General features: G+C 47.6%; 1 protein-coding gene across 1 annotated transcript in view; it reads right to left on the minus strand.

Annotated features, from left to right (window-relative positions):
• Nucleotides 1-18,025, minus strand: part of IBTK (inhibitor of Bruton tyrosine kinase) — a 732,550-nt gene that overhangs the window by 134,446 nt on the left and 580,079 nt on the right. The window contains exon 27 of the mRNA XM_086926550.1: nucleotides 14,720-14,884. Within this exon, the coding sequence (XP_086782676.1) occupies nucleotides 14,720-14,884 (165 nt within the window). The remainder of the gene's footprint in view (nucleotides 1-14,719; nucleotides 14,885-18,025) is intronic.

The raw sequence follows: 18,025 nt of genomic DNA on the forward strand, positions 1-18,025 counted from the left end.
AGTCAAGCCTGTCGTATAATTTGGTACTCAACTGCCTCATAATTCTAGTAGCCCTGCCTAGAGGTTTAGACATTTTTGTCAGGAGTGGGTCCTTACGCCTGTAAATGTACCCAGGGGGGTCTCGGCATCCAAAAGTTTGAAGACCTCTGGCCTAGGTTGTCCAATAATGCATGTAAAACGTACTTTGTATCACATCCTAGCTATCATTTGAGCCAGAAAGGCCCTGACATCTTACAAGATCTCGCTGGCCAAGTCGCATAAAGTATGGCTTTACCTGCCTAGCAGGCACATTTATTTAAGGGTCTCAAAGCTGAAATAACCCTCGCGCCTTCTCACTTGATTTGGGGTTGTGTCCTTCTTATCTTTTTACGTTTTTTGGGCACGTTTCTGAGTGGGACAGAGACTTTACACATGACCGGCTCCCTGAGCTGCACACATATTGGCATCTATAGCCAACATCTGCTTCCTGAAATTATGGTATGGCTTGATTTCCATAGTTTTCAGATTAGGACATCGTTTTCTGGCACACTGTTGGATGTAGTTGGAGGACAAAGCTGGAAGTAGAACTCTGGATTCATGTCGAAGAGCACTGAAAGAAAGGAACTGACACAAGCATACATGAGTGGCACATATATTTCTCCACTCCATCACTTTTGGGGCAGTAGGGAGTCATTGTGCAGCCACACAGTGCCACCTACTGGTATGTAGCAACACTGCTAAAAAATTCTCGACATCCAATATGGTGCTTGGGGATATTAGTTGAAGATTTTGTAGTAAGGAGTATCCAACAGAATTAATCTTCTCCAAGACTTAAACTGAGGGGTGTGAGCTATGTTAGTCACAAATGCATTAAAGTACATGCAACAAACAGTTGGGGGTGTGTGGAAGGAAATGCCCTAACCACCCATGCAAGAGAAATATTTTGATCCTTAGGTGTAACAATTCAGCAAGACTATTCAATTCCATTGACACAACTAAAATCACTAAGCTGATTTCTAGAAACAATAAAGAACTATTTTTTGTCATTAAAATAAAAAAAACCTGCTTATAATTATCTCTGGCGACCTGTGAAATTCAATCAAATTGTGCAACATATTTTGAAAAAAGTGCAATCCAAGACAAAATAATGGAAGGTACATTGGATGGGTCTTTTAGACCATCTACACACTCATTTTTACTTCCATAAGATTTTCCATTTCTTCATTGTTTCTTGGGCACAGAAATATCCGTGGCAATAAATTATAACCTTGTTTTTAAACGTACAGAAGAAACGTTAGAGTCGCACATTTTGTTCGACCTCAAGCAAAAAATGCTAGAGGCATGTCACAAAAGACAGTGGAATAAGACACGGATGATAGCTCCTACTTCAAAAGAGCCTAGAAAGTGGCATGCGCTATAAGCACAACACAATCTGCATGGTAAGCATTAACAATGTGCGTATGTCAGTGTTCCTCAGCTTTGTACAGTAAAGAATATGACCAAGCTACATAATTTGCACAAACAGACGTTCTTTTCCAAATTCTATGTCAGGACCGGAGGCTTCAGATTATGCTTTTCTCTCTTCGCTGTTTATTTAACAAAACCACATAGCAGCCAGAAAAGCAACTTATATTTTTTAAAGAATATGTCATGTACCCTAACATAGGGTTAAAACAAATCAAACATCAAAACACATGGGATAAACTAAAACTCCCATCAATCCATGAACAATAGTCCTTCCATAGTGTCTGTAACATTAAGGTAGGGCGTCCATCTTATGATCCCTTCCTCTTTCTTCGCTGCTTCGCAGCCAGTTAAGTGCCTTTTTGTATAGTGTGGTGGGATCGTTTTGGGCTCTGGCACTGTGTGTCAAAACCAACCTAACAAAGGGCAAGGCTCCGGCAGAGGCCAATACAATTCCTCTGCCAATTACAATAACTTCTAAACTTCTACCCCTCCAGAGGTCAACGTTTCAGAGGAGGTCGCGGCAACTACAGCAATGAAACAGCAATTCCCACGGTGAGTGTAATCCCGGTGGACCACGTCCGGATAGGGGAGAGGCTGGCCTGTTTTCCAGAGGCTTGGTCGGCACTCACGAACGACACATGGGTTCTTCAAACTGTACGCGGTTTCCACATAGACTTTTACGACCGTCCTTATCAATTAAGGGATCCACGTCCCATTCTTTTTTCCCAGGAGGATGCCCGGTTGATCGACGAGGAGGTCTCTGCACTGTGCCAAAAAGGGGCCATCTGTCGGTCGACAAGGCATCCCTCAGGTTTCCTCAGCAATATTTTCCTAGTGGAAAAGACGGATGGGGGCAAGAGACCGGTGATAAACTTCCGGGAATTCAATGGTTGGTTGGTCTACAACCACTTCAAGATGGAGGGTATCCACCTTTTGAAGGATGTCCTGCTGTCCAACGGCTGGATGGTCCGTCTGGACCTCAAAGATGCTTACTTAGTGGTTCCCATCCACCCGCCTCACCGTCGATTCCTACAGTTCCTCTGGCGGGAGCAGATCTACGAGTTCACAGCCCTTCCTTTCGGGCTCTCCTCAGCCCCGTGGTGTTTCACCAAGCTGTTACGTCCAGCGGTGGAGGTTCTTCGGAGTCCGGGCATTCGGATGATTGTCTATCTGGACGACATCCTCTTAATGGCGCAATGTCCCAACAAATTGACCCTTCAGCTCAACCTGACGATAACCTAGTTGCAAGGTCTGGGGTTCGTTGTCAACCAAGACAAGTCTGTCTTGACGCCTTCTCAAAGGATGGGGTTTCTGGGGTTCCAGGTGGACTCGGTGCAGGCCTCTCTGAGTCTCCCGTCTCGGAAGTTGGGCAAAATACAGCACGAACTCCGGCAGACGATCACCAAGTTACACACGTCCCTACGTCACATCACCAGGATAGTGGGCCTTCTTTCGTCCTCCATCCAGGCGATCTTTCCAGGCCCACTTCATTATCGGGCCATTCAGCGCCTCAAGGCATACCACCTCCGAAGGGGCCTGTCCTACAACCAGTTGGTTCTGTTGTCCGACGAGGTGAAAGAAGAGATGTCCTGGTGGCTCACCCATATGGAGGCCTGGAACGGTCGAGCTATTTTCGGGTCGGTGCCAGACCTAATAATAGAATTGGACGCCAGCAGATCAGGTTGGGGCGCCCGTTGCGGCGACTTCTCAACAGGCGGAGGTTGGTCATCAGAGAAGCAGCAGCTCCATATCAACTGTCTGGAGATCCTCGCAGGCTCCTTTGCGGTCCGTTGTTGGACCAAGGACTCAGCGACGTCGTGCGTCCTTTTGAGAATCGACAAAATATCGGCGGTGCGCTATGTCAACCATCTGGGCGGCCCTCGATCCAGGTCCCTGGCGCACTTGGCGAGAGATTTTTGGGATTACTGCCTAGCCCACTAAGTCTCAGTGACGGCGGAGTACCTGCCTGGTCGGGCCAATCAGGTGGCGGCTTGGCACTCGAGGTACCTGCGAGACTCGAGTCTATGGAAACTGGACGCACGGGTGTTCCATTCGTTAGAGACCATATGGAGCCCGTTCTCGGTGGATCTATTTGCATCTCATCTCGACTTCCAGCTACCGAGGTTCTTCAGTTGGAGACCAGCTCCCCTGGTGGAAGCAACGGATGCGTTCCTCCAGGACTGGAGTCAGGAAACGCCTTATGCCTTTTCTCCGTTTTCCATGGTGATGAGATCGGCGGCCCTTCTTCGCCGCCAGCAAGCGGAAGTGGTGATGGTGACACCATGGTGTAGGTCGCAAGTGTGCTTTCCAGTTCTTCTGGAACTTTCTTGGGATTCTCCAATCCTACTCCCCCAGATCCTTCACCTTCTTCTCAATCCGGCAGGAGCCCGCATCACCTGATAATGCAGGGCTCTCTCCGCCTCATGGTGTGGAGGCTTTCCGGAGACGCTGGTCGCTCCCGGGACTTTCGGGCTCGGCTGAGTCCTTCCTGTCGAAGGCATGGGCTAATAGTACCACGAAGAGGTACCAATCAGCATGGTCCAGGTGGGTTCGTTGGTGTGTTCGACGGGACCTGGATCCCCTGGGCGCAAGCGTCGTTTACGTTTTGAATTTCCTGGCGGAACTGGCAGAGAGTGGTGTAGCGTACCGGACCATTAATGCCATACGCTCAGCGATTTCGGCGGCGCATGACCCGATAGACGGGGGCCCGGTAGGAGAACATCCTTTGGTTTGTAGACTCCTTCGGGGGGTACGTCTTAGCCTGCCCCCGGAGCCAAGATATTCCGTCCTTTGGGATGTTAATGTGGTTCTGAATCTCTTTCTTTCTTGGCGACAGAACAGGTATCTTTCTCTGAAAGAACTATCAGCAAAATTAGCCATGCTTTTGTGCCTGGTGTCATGTCGCAGGGTATCCGATGTGCGTGCTTTGGATATATCAGCGAGAGTGTTTTCCCCGGATGGGGTTACCTTTACGGTGGGTCGTCGTACGAAGTCTGCTGCAAGATCTATATCTTACCCAGCTTTTGTGGACGTTCCCAAACTTTGTGTTGTTCAGTGCCTGAACACATACGAAGATGTTAAGTTGGAACTTCGCCTTCCGGGAGAACAGCAACTCCTGATTGCATTGCGAAAACCGCATAAGGCGGTGTCTTCTCCCACCATGGTGCGGTGGGTGTTGCAGGAGGCTGGCATTGATACCAAACAGTTTGGAGCACATTCGGCCAGAGGTGCCATGGCCTCAAAAGCTTTCTCCTTGGGAGCGCGTTTGGAGGACCTATTGCGTGCTGCGGATTGGTCCTCAGACTCCACTTTCAAACGGTTTTACTTTAAACCAGTGGTGGATATTGCGAGTCTGGTGGTCTGTCAGCTTTAAACAAGCATAATCTGAAGCCTCCGGTCCTGACATAGAATCGAAATTTGCCTAGCATAGTAATGGTAAGTTTCAATTCTATTAAGGACACGGAGGCGAGGATTATCCCACCCTTTTTTCCTTCGGAAATCCCTCTCCGTATTGGTGTAAGTAAACTACTTGGTTTGAATGTACTTGTTTTTTCTAGTATCTCTGCCTATGCATTGTGCTTGAGTTGGTTGCCATCCGGTGGGATCTACAACGCTGATGCTGTTGTTGTTTTTTCCTACCAGATAACGAGGCTAAACAGGGCCGTGGTTGATTTGGCGTGACTCGCACGAAGAAAAAGGAAGGGATCATAAGATGGACGCCCTACCTTAATGTTATGGACACTATGGAAGGACTATTGTTCATGGATTGATGGGAGTTGTAGTTTATCCCATGTGTTTTGATATTTGATTTGTTTTAACCCTGTGTTAGGGTACATGACATATTCTTTAAAAAAAAATAAGTTGCTTTTCTGGCTGCTATGTGGTTTTGTTAAATAAACAGCGAAGAGAGAAAAGCATAATCCTCGCCTCCGTGTCCTTAATAGAATTGAAACTTACCGTTACTATGCTAGGCAAATTTCGATTCATACGTTAAGCATGCAAACTTCATTTTAACACTTTGGGTAATAAATCTTACGAATTTGCAATGGATTTTGAAACAGAATCAATGTTCTTTCTATTGTAAATAACTGCTGTCGGAAGATTCAATGGAGAAAGTACTGTTATAAAGATTTTGATGAATTCTCAATAGGAAGGCCAACTGTATGGAAGCTACAGTCAGGTAGCTTTATTAGGCTTTTATTCAAATTTACTTGGAAGAATGAAACTCGCATCAGCAACTTCACTTTAATATTCAGTAAAATATATGCATGCCTAAATGTATCCAAGCTAAAAAAACGTACTGGTTTTGTATTTCTTTTTTTGCAGTATGATGGTGCAAGATTTGATACAGTGTTCACTGGCTGATCGGTGATTTTTTTTCTGGTTTCGCATGCATAGAGCTTGCGCTGTGCTTGTGAAATCTATTGTTTTTACTATAAATCTAAAAAGGGGCTTACATCCAGCTCCCTTGCTTTCGTGGCTTATCATTTGTTCCCGTGCTTGCCACTTACTTTTCCTCAATTTCTATTAGCTGTAGCAGATTTTCCTGCATTTACAAATGCTTGTTCCTTATCGGCTTCTCTTAGTTTCCGTAGCCAAAATAGTGCTAACATCCGCTTTGGTGGAACTATTTTTTCATAACGTTTTGACTCTTTCTGCTTTTTCATCTTGTGAGATACGTTAAATTAAATTAGCAGATTTATGTAGTGCAATTTATCACTTGGAGAGATTAAGTCATTTGCCCAGAATCACGGGATGTTGCGCTGCCGAAACTCGAACCAGGGATCCCCATCTCTCGAGTCAGCAGCTCTGGCCGCTGTGCCACATCAATCAATCAATAAATCAGTCATTTGTTAAGCGCACTACATACCCGCGAGGGTCTCAAGGCACTGGGGGGGAGGTGGGGGCAGCTAGTGATCGAACAGCCAGGTGTTTAGTATCCTCCTGAAGGTCAGCAGGTCATTGGTCTGTCGTAGCCTCAGTGGGAGGGTGTTCCATGTCTTGGCCGCTAGGTGGGAGAAGGATCTCCTGCCGGTGGTTGTTCTTCGGATGTGCGGGACAGTGGCGAGTGAGGGGTCGGTGGAGCTTAGCTGGCGGTTGGGGGTGTAGAAGGAGAGCCGTCTGTTGAGGTAGGCTGGGCCGGTCTTGTGGAGTGCCTTGTGTTCGTGGATTAGGAGCTTAAAGAATATCCTCTTGTTGATGGGGAGCCAGTTCAGGTTTCTCAGGTGAGGGATGATGTGGCTGTGTCGTGGTACATTGAGGATCAGTCGTGCCGAGGCGTTTTGGATGCGTTGTAGTCGATTGATGAGCTTGGACAGGGCTCCCGTGTAGAGGGTGTTTCCGTAGTCGAGTCTGATGCTGACGAGGGCCTGGGTGACTGCCTTTCTTGTATCTGTCGGGATCTATCTGTAGATCTTGCCAAGCATGCAGAGGGTGTTGAAGCAGGAGGAGGAGACGGCATTGACTTGCTTGGTCATTGAGAGCATTGAGTCGAGGATGATTCCTAGGTTGCCTGCGTGGTTGGTGGGGGTCGAGGCTGCCCCCAGTGCCAATGACCACCAGGAGTCGTCCCATGCACGCGTTGGAGCCGAGGATGAGGAACTCCGTCATGAGCAAGTTCAGCTTCAGACGGCTGATCTTCATCCAGTCGGCGACGGCCTTCATAGAGGTTGGCTTTGGCCATCCTTTCCTCTTCTGTGATAATTGATTTCCTTCTGTTCTTTACTTGCATGTCATAAAGCATTGCCCCCCCATCGGAGTTTGCTTGGAGACTCTTACACTAGGCTACTGCAGCAAGAGCGCACGTTTTTGTAAGACACCTTTAGTGAAATAAAATAGCTGCACACTTGATTAGGTCACGAGCTGTCACTGTTGGGCCATTGTTATAAATCTACTTGACATTCATTTTTGGAGGTGTTGTTGTGCATCACCCAGTTGGTACTGTTTTAGTTTTCATAAACTGCACGGAGCGCTCCGTCGTGTTGTTTTTACCATCAGACTAGCTGGCTACAAAGTGAAATATTTGTCGCAGCGTACTGTGAGTGTGTTAGCTAGTGCATCTTTGCCTTCAACAGTAAAATAAAAACACGAATCACCTATATTTACTTTTCTCTCCTGCGCCCTCGCCGATTCAAAGGCATGGACACGGAGCGCATTGCAGGCAGGAGCGTGACGGCGCTTGCTGCTCTGCGACTTTTAACTGCTTAAACTTGCTGATTTTTTAATACTTTTAGGTCGCTTGACCCTCGCTCATTCTTCAGCCCCTTATCTGCACAATAATTGTGTCCCGCACCGCCGCTTGGCGGGTTGGTTCCTGGGGTGGCGGGACATCTTGCTTTGGGGTGAGTGGCCCATTACACCGGACAGCGCTGCATTGCGCATGCGCCAGCGGGGGAACGCGTATTTAACGCGAGTCCCCGTTCTCTCTCCCCTGACACGGAGCGCATTGCAGGCAGGAGCGTGACGGCGCTTGCTGCTCTGCGACTTTTAACTGCTTAAACTTGCTGATTTTTTAATACTTTTAGGTCGCTTGACCCTCGCTCATTCTTCAGCCCCTTACCTGCACAATAATTGTGTCCCGCACCGCCGCTTGGCGGGTTGGTTCCTGGGGTGGCGGACATCTTGCTTTGGGGTGAGTGGCCCATTACACCGGACAGCGCTGCATTGCGCATGCGCCAGCGGGGGAACGCGTATTTAACGCGAGTCCCCGTTCTCTCTCCCCTGACACGGAGCGCATTGCAGGCAGGAGCGTGACGGCGCTTGCTGCTCTGCGACTTTTAACTGCTTAAACTTGCTGATTTTTTAATACTTTTAGGTCGCTTGACCCTCGCTCATTCTTCAGCCCCTTACCTGCACAATAATTGTGTCCCGCACCGCCGCTTGGCGGGTTGGTTCCTGGGGTGGCGGACATCTTGCTTTGGGGTGAGTGGCCCATTACACCGGACAGCGCTGCATTGCGCATGCGCCAGCGGGGGAACGCGTATTTAACGCGAGTCCCCGTTCTCTCTCCCCTGACACGGAGCGCATTGCAGGCAGGAGCGTGACGGCGCTTGCTGCTCTGCGACTTTTAACTGCTTAAACTTGCTGAATTTTTAATACTTTTAGGTCGCTTGACCCTCGCTCATTCTTCAGCCCCTTATCTGCACAATAATTGTGTCCCGCACCGCCGCTTGGCGGGTTGGTTCCTGGGGTGGCGGACATCTTGCTTTGGGGTGAGTGGCCCATTACACCGGACAGCGCTGCATTGCGCATGCGCCAGCGGGGGAACGCGTATTTAACGCAAGTCCCCGTTCTCTCTCCCCTGACACGGAGCGCATTGCAGGCAGGAGCGTGACGGCGCTTGCTGCTCTGCGACTTTTAACTGCTTAAACTTGCTGATTTTTTAATACTTTTAGGTCGCTTGACCCTCGCTCATTCTTCAGCCCCTTACCTGCACAATAATTGTGTCCCGCACCGCCGCTTGGCGGGTTGGTTCCTGGGGTGGCGGACATCTTGCTTTGGGGTGAGTGGCCCATTACACCGGACAGCGCTGCATTGCGCATGCGCCAGCGGGGGAACGCGTATTCAACGCGAGTCCCCGTTCTCTCTCCCCTGACACGGAGCGCATTGCAGGCAGGAGCGTGACGGCGCTTGCTGCTCTGCGACTTTTAACTGCTTAAACTTGCTGATTTTTTAATACTTTTAGGTCGCTTGACCCTCGCTCATTCTTCAGCCCCTTACCTGCACAATAATTGTGTCCCGCACCGCTGCTTGGCGGGTTGGTTCCTGGGGTGGCGGACATCTTGCTTTGGGGTAAGTGGCCCATTACACCGGACAGCGCTGCATTGCGCATGCGCCAGCGGGGGAACGCGTATTTAATGCTCCTCCCCTAGCGCAGCGGGATCGCGCAGCGGGCGTGTCCTCGCGTGGCCGGAGTCGTGCCAGAGTCCTGCCCGTCTGTGCCCGTCCGCGCTAAGGACGCGCGGGACGTCGCGGGCTCTGGGCTGCCTCTGCCTCCCTGCACTGCCGCCATTCTAACATACTCTAGGGAGCGTTTGTTGTCCATCGGTAAGGTGAGCTGTCATTGCACTCGACAGCCCGTTCATCCTTTATGCGGCCCCTACCGCTGCCCATGTAATGGCTTGGTGCTTGAACCCCCGCAGCTCCTCTCCCTGCGTAGTCCCTCTGCCGCTCTGCACAGTAGGGGTCTACCTACCTCACTGCGGATTTTGAATCTTAATGTCAGGTCGATCCTGAAACATCAGTTGAATGTGTACGATCTGATTGAGAATGAAGCCCCGGATATTTTTGCCTTAACCGAAACATGGCTTCAGGAAGCTGACACTGCCATCCCCAATCTGGTATGCCCTCCTGGCTATTCTATGTACATTGCGAATAGGCCAGCTAGAGGCGGGGGTATAGCCCTGATAGTGAGATCTAGTTTTTCCTGTGTGTGGACCATCCTTAAGATTGCTGGCTGTGAAAGTGCCTTTTTTAAAGTCTCTGTTAGCCCAGAATTTACTCTCTCTGGGATGGTGGTGTATCGTCCGCCGGGCAGTGATGTGGCATTCAGGAATGCTTTCCCGGACACTGTCGCCACCTTGGTCACTGACTGTGCCAATTTTTCCATCCTGGGGATTTAAATCTGCATTTCGATGCACCATCCTGTCTGACAGCACGTAGTATTCTTATGGACTTAGAGGCCTTTCAACTCTCTCAGCTGGTCTCCCAGCCTACTCATTCCGGGGGACATATTCTTGACCCTTTTTTCACCAATCTGACTGAGGCTAAAGTCGCGTCGGTGGCTCCTGTAGAGTGGTCTGACCATTCTTTGGTGTCCATCTGTTGTCCTATGCCAGCCACTACTTCCACTTCTTCAGCCAAGCGGGTACCCAGGAGACCCTGGAGTAAACTCAGGCTGGAAGACTTTTACCATCTTTTGTCAGTGGAACCCCTGGGCCCATTAAACAACGTAGAAGAGGGGTACGACCTCTTCTGCTCTTGGCTCACTAGGGCTCTGGACGCCTTGATACCTGTTGTTACGACGAAGATCAATCCTCGTGTGTCGAGCCTCTGGTATGATAACGCTTTGCACGCCCTGAAGGGAGCCTGTAGACGGGCGGAGAGGGCCTGGCGGAAGACATATGGGGCTGAGCTAAAAGCTGCATATGCCGCGTCCGTCAAGCTCTATCACCGGGCCATTTGTCGTGCCCGATCGGCTTTTTATGCCGAGGAATTCCGGAACAGCACGAACCCGTCGAAGACCATCTTTAAGGCGGTTAAAGATCTTATGTCTAAGCGGTTTACCTCTACGGCTGAGAGCTCTGTCACACACTGTGAATCCCTCGCTTCCTATTTCTTGGGAAAAGTCCAGGCTATATATCGGACTTTCCCTTGTACCGGCAATGTGCCGGGTAGCCCCAAGGAGACACTTCACCAGATTACTTTGCTCTCATTTCCCCCTCTCACCCTGGAAGGGTTTGACAAACTTGCTACGCAAGTTAAGTCTGGGTCTCCATCTGATCCAGTGAGGCCTGCCCTCTTTCGAGACCAGACCTTTTTGGGACGCTTGGCTATACGCTCCCTGGTCAATCTCTCCCTAGAGACGGGGGTTGTCCCTACTAGCTGGAAGCAGGCGGTGGTGTCTCCGATCATTAAAAAACCCTCTCTTGACCCGTCTAAGCCGGAAAGCTATCGTCCCATCTCGCTGCTACCCTGGCCAGCTAAGTTGACAGAGGCCCATGTCAATCTGGCCCTGTCTGAACATCTAGCCCGGTCCAATGCCCTCGATCCCACACAGAACGGCTTCCGTGCTGGCCACAGCACGGAGACTGCCCTTCTTGTGATGGTGGAACATCTCCGTGCGAGGTTGGATGCTGGTCAGATGGCGGCGCTGATTTTATTAGACCTCAGCGCCGCCTTCGATACTGTATCGCACAGCATCCTCCTTCAGCGGCTCGAGGAGATCGGTATCGGTGGTCAGGCGCTGCAATGGTTCCGCTCCTTCCTGGCTAACCGCTCCTTCTGTGTTGCCATCCCTCCCTTCAAGTCCAGGTTCCAGCCTCTGGCCATGGGGGTTCCACAGGGGTCCTCACTGAGTCCCACTTTGTTCAACCTCTACGTGAGACCGCTGGCTGATGTCGCTAGGCAGTGGGGCCTAACTTTGGTCTCATATGCCGACGACACACAGCTGGCGGTTACTCTCAGTGGGGATGCGGAACAGGATGCCCCCAGGTTTCAGTCTGGACTGAAGGCGGTGGCCAGCTGGTTGACAGGTAACTGTCTCCAGCTTAATGCCACAAAAACAGAGGTTATGGTTGTCGGGAAGGGAGTGGAGCTCTGGGGCGATCAGTGGTGGCCTTCGGAGCTGGGCCCCACTCCGACCCCGGTGTCGGAGGTGAAGAACCTAGGGGTCTGGTTAGACGCTGGTCTCACATTCATAGGGCACACTAAAAAAATTGCAGCCTGTTGCTTTGGACTCTTAAGAGGTCTAAGGCCAGTGCTTAAGTTCTTCGATGCCCCTACCAGACAGCTTGTGGTCCAGGCAACCATCATCTCCCGTTTGGACTACGCTAGCTCTCTGCTGGCTGGGGCTAACCAGGCTGAGCTAACCCGTCTGCAGCGGGTGCAAAACGCCACGGAGAGAGCCATTGTTGGCCTACCTAGGTTTTGCCCGGTGTCTCATGTCCTTCGCTCCCTGCACTGGCTCCCGGTCAGGAAGCGTATTCTTTTCAAGGTCTTGTGTCTGACCTTTAAAATCCTAAGAGGCATAGGCCCTGAGATCTTGGCCAACTCCATTTCCTTCTATGTCCCTACCCGCAACCTTCGATCTCAAGGTCAGGCCCTTGCTGTTGTTCCCAGATTTAGGCTCAGCAGGATGGGTGGTCGCTCCTTTAGGGTGAAAGCTGCGGCACTCTGGAACACCCTCCCAGTGGAAATTCGGCTGCTTGAGGACCTGTTGTCTTTCCGTAGAGCCATAAAGACCTTTTTGTTTTAGCCTTCCTGTCTTAGCCTGTTTTAGCCTTCCTTCTGTGTTATTATCTCCTTGTTGTGTTATGTTGCTCCGTGTCTCTGCGCCGGGATGCTCCTTCGCTGGAGTCGCTGTGCGCATAATAAATTGTTATAACATAACATAACATGTGTCTGGCACTTCACAGCAGAGCAGAGGCTGATGCAGGCAAGATATGCCACAATCTGCTGTGACTAATAAGCGTCCCTGCATTTCATAAGGTAATGTGTTCTCTGTCTTTTCTCCTGCAGAGACCAGCTCTGTTTCTAGTGGTGCACAGCAGTGTGTCCAGTGGTGGACGACAGAGCTGTCAATAACAATGGTCTTTAGCGCCGGCATACGTTCATGAGTAAAACCACTTCACGTGGGAGCAGAGCTCTGGGCTTCAGATCCCCAAAGCCACAGAGCCAACCCTTTCAATCTACTGATAGAAAACACAACAGCCGTCTGCCCACGAATATATCCTACCTAATTGTGCTATCAGGTTTGGCAAAATTCGGAATTATTGGCTGCTAGCGAGCAAGGAAGGCGCATACAATGTAATCCCATGAGCACACTGTTTATTCTTTTAAACTTAAATAGTGGTTTCTGTCAAAGCGTAACTGGTGACCTGTTCAACTAAGAGTCTTTTATGACTATTAGGTGACTTTTTTTGTCTTTTGTTAATGTAATCTTTCTGTAGCATATTGCTCCATTGTTGCTTGGTCCCTATTCCCCAGTGTGTGTAAAAACATAAAAATACAAATTATTGTGAGTGCTCTTCAGGCGCAACATACTGCAGGCCTTGAAACAGGCTTATAAGATTAGAAATAATATAATACTTTTTCTGTGGGCTTTGTCTGCTATTGTTGTGCGTCATCGAGTACCTCCAGCTATAAATGAGTCATTGGGCGAGATACAAATTAGCAGAAAAGCAATAAATTAACGCCTGCCATGATTTATAAAATATCAGAAAACGAAACTACAATTCCCAGGATGCCTAGCATTGTTGGTTTACATGTCAGGCTTTCCTGTGGATAAATCCACCCCCCTCGCCCCTCACTTTCCCCTTCCCCTTCAGAAGTGACAGCACATTGAAAGCAATGTTAAAGGATTTGAGACCACCTTTCCATTTATTTCCAATGGACTAAAGCATGCCTCTAAAGAACAAAAGCTCCCATTCGTTAGCATACAGCAAATAAAGCTGCCAAATCCATCTCATGTCATAATTGACTCTATCAGCACAGACGTCTTCCCCACCAGCACATTACAGTGTGGGACATGTAGTGTTTCTTTACCATTGTGAGCATGAGCTCCTAATTCCCCTGCATCTGCGAGAATGATGGATACAAATCTTCATGGATTTAAGCAGAGTTCACATGTGCTTCAGTGTTAATTAATGTTGGAATCTGTAGGATACTTGTGGGAACGCGGGCAAAACACATTCATCCACTTCCATGGAAAATAGATTCGTCTCTAAAGCGCTGCATATTCACTGTTATGGTTGGCTACTAATAATTAGGAATTTAGTGATCTCAAGTGATTAATTATTACTTAGAAAACTTTTCTCCCTGTAGTGGCTCTATTAAATTATTTTCAAAGACCTTTTTGAAATCGTTATACAGACCTTTTATTTCAGCTTATGTTCAAAATACCGCCAATTCATGCTTGTGGTACACTGAGCTCTCTCAGAGGAGGATCTGCCGGAAATCTATTTAGTGAATGTGTTCTTGAAATAAACACGTCATTTAAAGCAGTTCTGGTGTGGTCTTATTACATTGCGTAGCTGCTTCCATCTTGAAGGACGTTTACTATGTATGTGCAACATGCTGAAACCCTACACACAGTATTTGATATCATTTCATTAAGAAGGGATTTTAGAAGTTAGCAGATTTTTTATTGATTTCTTGATTTAACATGCTAAATTGTCAGAGTAAATAATTTTGGAGGGCTAAGAGTGATTTTAGTGGCTTGCTTCTTTTTTTTGCGTTCTAAAAGTATATCTCAACAAGGATTGCCAAAGCCAATTGGATTTGCCAATGCGGGGGCTATTGGCTTGACAATAACTCCTAGCCATGTGGTGCAGCAGTCCAACTACTATGCAGCATGACTGGAAGAAAATAACAAATGGTGATGCATTCATCGCCGGCCGCATCATAGCATTTTTTTTTCTTTCATTCATGCTGCACAGCTTTGCAACCTAGCTAGAGAAAAGCCATAGCTCAGCGTGGGCGAGATATGGGCTTTACCAATGCTTGTTGAATTTGTATCACATAGGACAGTGTTATATTTCTTTCTGATACATACCATTTTTTTGCTGGTTGGGAGGAGCTGGTTGATGCTGATGGAGCAGATGCGACTGGCATGTTCTCAGAGTTATTCACTACTGCACTGCCATCCTTAGTAGAAATCGCCATCATTTTCCTCTGTTTTTGAGAAAGCTTCGAACCATGTAGAACAGTCTTGCTTGTCCTGCAAAACAACAAGAAGAATTTTTTTTTAGCACAACTGTAGCAAAAAAATTCCAGCACCCATTCCTAACGAACAAAGAGAAACAACAAGTTAATTATCGCTGTAGCATGATCTAGACTACAAACGACTTCTCAAGTATTCTTAAACTTGAGGGGATCGCTCCAAAACTGTTGGTACATTTCCCTAAATTGGATGTAACTGTATTTAGGTTCCAGGAAAAACTGTAAAACAACCCATTTGTTCAAGATAGGCTTAAAATCACCCACAGTAAGCAACCGGAGAGAACGACTTGGATGATTGGCTAAATTGGCCAATACACATTTCTTAAACCAACCTCTTTGATATACCATTCGTAGCATTACGTTTCATTCCCTATGATATTCTGTTCCTAGCTGCTCAGCCTGTGTGTGTGTATACTCTGTATGGAATGTTAGTGAATGGACCTTGAGTGGAATGTTTGGGTGACTGGATTGGATGACAGTTGATGGATGGGGCTGAGCAGCTAGCAGGCGGCTCCTGGTTGGCCTGCCCTACAGTACCTATACACCTGCTGATGAAGATTTATACTACTTGTGTACTTCCCTGAATAAACCTTCTTGGATTACATCATACCAGCGTGGACTATCTTACTACATAAATTCTGGCGACAAGTTGGAGACCTCCCCACGAACTAAGGTTGGTACAAGTAGCCTGAAGAGACTTAAAGATGCCTTCTACAACATGTTGGGAAAAAGCTGCAACAGAGAGAATTCAACAGGAACAATACAACAAGAATAAGACAAAACGAGCATCAGCCACAAGATTCAACAGAGAAACTTAAGGAGCAGTCCCACCAGTGTATTGGTGAGGAATTGTCTCCTGGCTATCCACACTTCATATCCAGCTATGAACTTAAGGGAGTGAGTCTATTTTAATTTAATGATGGTCCTTGGCTGCCCCATGGGCTTTTGACAGTTTAACCGCTCGTCTGCCATTTGAAATAATGGCACAAGCTGTGCACAGCGCGTACGCACCTGGCACGTGCACCTTATTAAAAAAATGCTACAAGCAAGCTACTGCGCGTGCAGCCCTACCTTCTTCCCAGCAAGCCTGCTTAGATTCCTTGTGACTTCGTCCATGTGGATTCTTGGTGGTGTCAGATGTGGGATTGTCTTCGACGCGGTGAAGTCTTTGCGACTTGCAGCTTCAGTGTGACATTTTGGTGTTCAAACGCACCATGAGCCATCCAGCGCTACATACGCAACGTGCCGCTTTCGGGTTGGTTGCTGCTGGCAATCAAGTTGGCATGGCAATGTCCCGAAGAGTTCGTTTTTCTGACTACCACGTAGCAGTGTGTGTCATTAAAGTTATTTGGAAATTGAAGTTTACTGCTGTGTGATGATCGGTACTATTTCATTTGTTCTTGCTGGCCTGATGTTGGTCTATGCTGCACCGTGAAGCTTCAGGTACTCAATCTCTAATCTGCTTGACTGTTTACAAAGCGCATTATTCGACTATCAGTTTTTTAGGGGAACCTTAAAGGACACACTCTTTAAAAGAACTTGATTGGGGGAGCATAGTTGAATGTTGTGGAAGTTTTGATGAAGATTACGTTGGAGTGTGGACTTCACTTTGTTATATGCTACAGTAAATGCCTTGCTGTCATTTTAATGTTTATCGTGACACTACTCGGGTGAGTGGTCGCTCACTAGCGAAGAAATTGTTTTGATGCTATGCTCGTCCACAGAGCCTTTTAATTATGGTCTTTCGAACGTATGTAGAGTTTGCATTGCTTAGAATCCATGTTAGACTGATTTTATGTTTACATCTTTCCTGTTTCATTTTCTACATTTTAGGTTCCCTTACGTAAGGGACAGTCCAGTCTTTTGGTAGGTGGCTGTCATTATAGTTCACTCCCTTACATGAGGGATGGGCATGCGTATGGGCACAAGTTTTCTTCCAATACAGCGTTTCATGTGGCCCCTACACAGGGGGAAGGTTGGCATTGGGTCTTGTCACATTACATTAGGATATGGGTAATGTTTTTGTCCTGTTGCAAGGAGTCACTTTCCTTGTGTGCGTAAGACACTTTGTGCCGCACGTTTTTTTTGTTGCATGGTCTTTGTCCCTGTCTGCATTTCCTTGTTTGCCTCCCTATATGGAGACCATATACATAATTTTTGTTGTCCCTGGTTTAAGTTGGGGGCAGGATATTGGGTTTAAGTCCCTGTAGTCCGCATGTCTTGTCTCTTCACATGGAGTACACATTAATTTACAGGTTGTCCCTTATTTAAGTTGGTTTTATGCCCCTTTGGTACACATGACTATTCTCTTCACTGCGAGAACTTACTTTACATTTTGACGCTCATTGTTTTCATATTAGAGGAGGGGGATGGGTATTCTTTATCCATCGTTCCTGCTTGTTTGTGGTTCCTTTCCCTCTCGTGATGTGATGCGGTGTTCCCGTCATCCTTGGGTTTGGGCTTTTGACTAATTGTATTAGTTTCTATCCTTTTTGTGATGCAGGAGGTGTTTGCCTCGTCCTTGGGGTTGTGGACTGTTTATGTGTACTTTCATGTTTATAGTTTTATTGTTTTGCTTTTGTTATTCTTTTGTTCATTAGGGAAGAGATATTTAGTATTCTTGCATTACGTTTCATTCCCTATGTTATTATGTTCCTAGCTGCCCAGCCTTTGTGTGTGTGTACTCTGTATGGAATGTTGGTGAATCTACCTCGAGTGGAATGTTTGGGTGATTGGATTGGATGACAGTTGGTGGTTGGGGCTGAGCAGCTAGCAGGCTGCTCCTGGTGGGGCTGCCCTCCAGCACCTATACACCTGCTGATGAAGATTTATACTACTTGTGTACTTACCTGAATAAACCTACTTAGAATACATCATTCCAGCGTGGACTACCTTACTACACCATTTTCAATAAGCGATCTTGCATAAGACCATGGAAAACTGCAGCAAGCTGCAAAAACTCCAAAGGCTGTTAAAATGCAGAAATCAAATGCCTTAGTTTTACAATACTTTGTGTTCAATATGCATATACAGCTCCCGTGTTTTGCCTAGTAATGGGTCCTCTAGATAGAAAAGAAGCTTTATGACTTTACATCAGATCCAAGCACATACTGCCATGCAAAACATGATAAAAAGAAAA

This window comes from Lissotriton vulgaris, chromosome 6, assembly GCF_964263255.1.
Source record: "Lissotriton vulgaris chromosome 6, aLisVul1.2, whole genome shotgun sequence".
NCBI lineage: Eukaryota > Metazoa > Chordata > Amphibia > Caudata > Salamandridae > Lissotriton > Lissotriton vulgaris.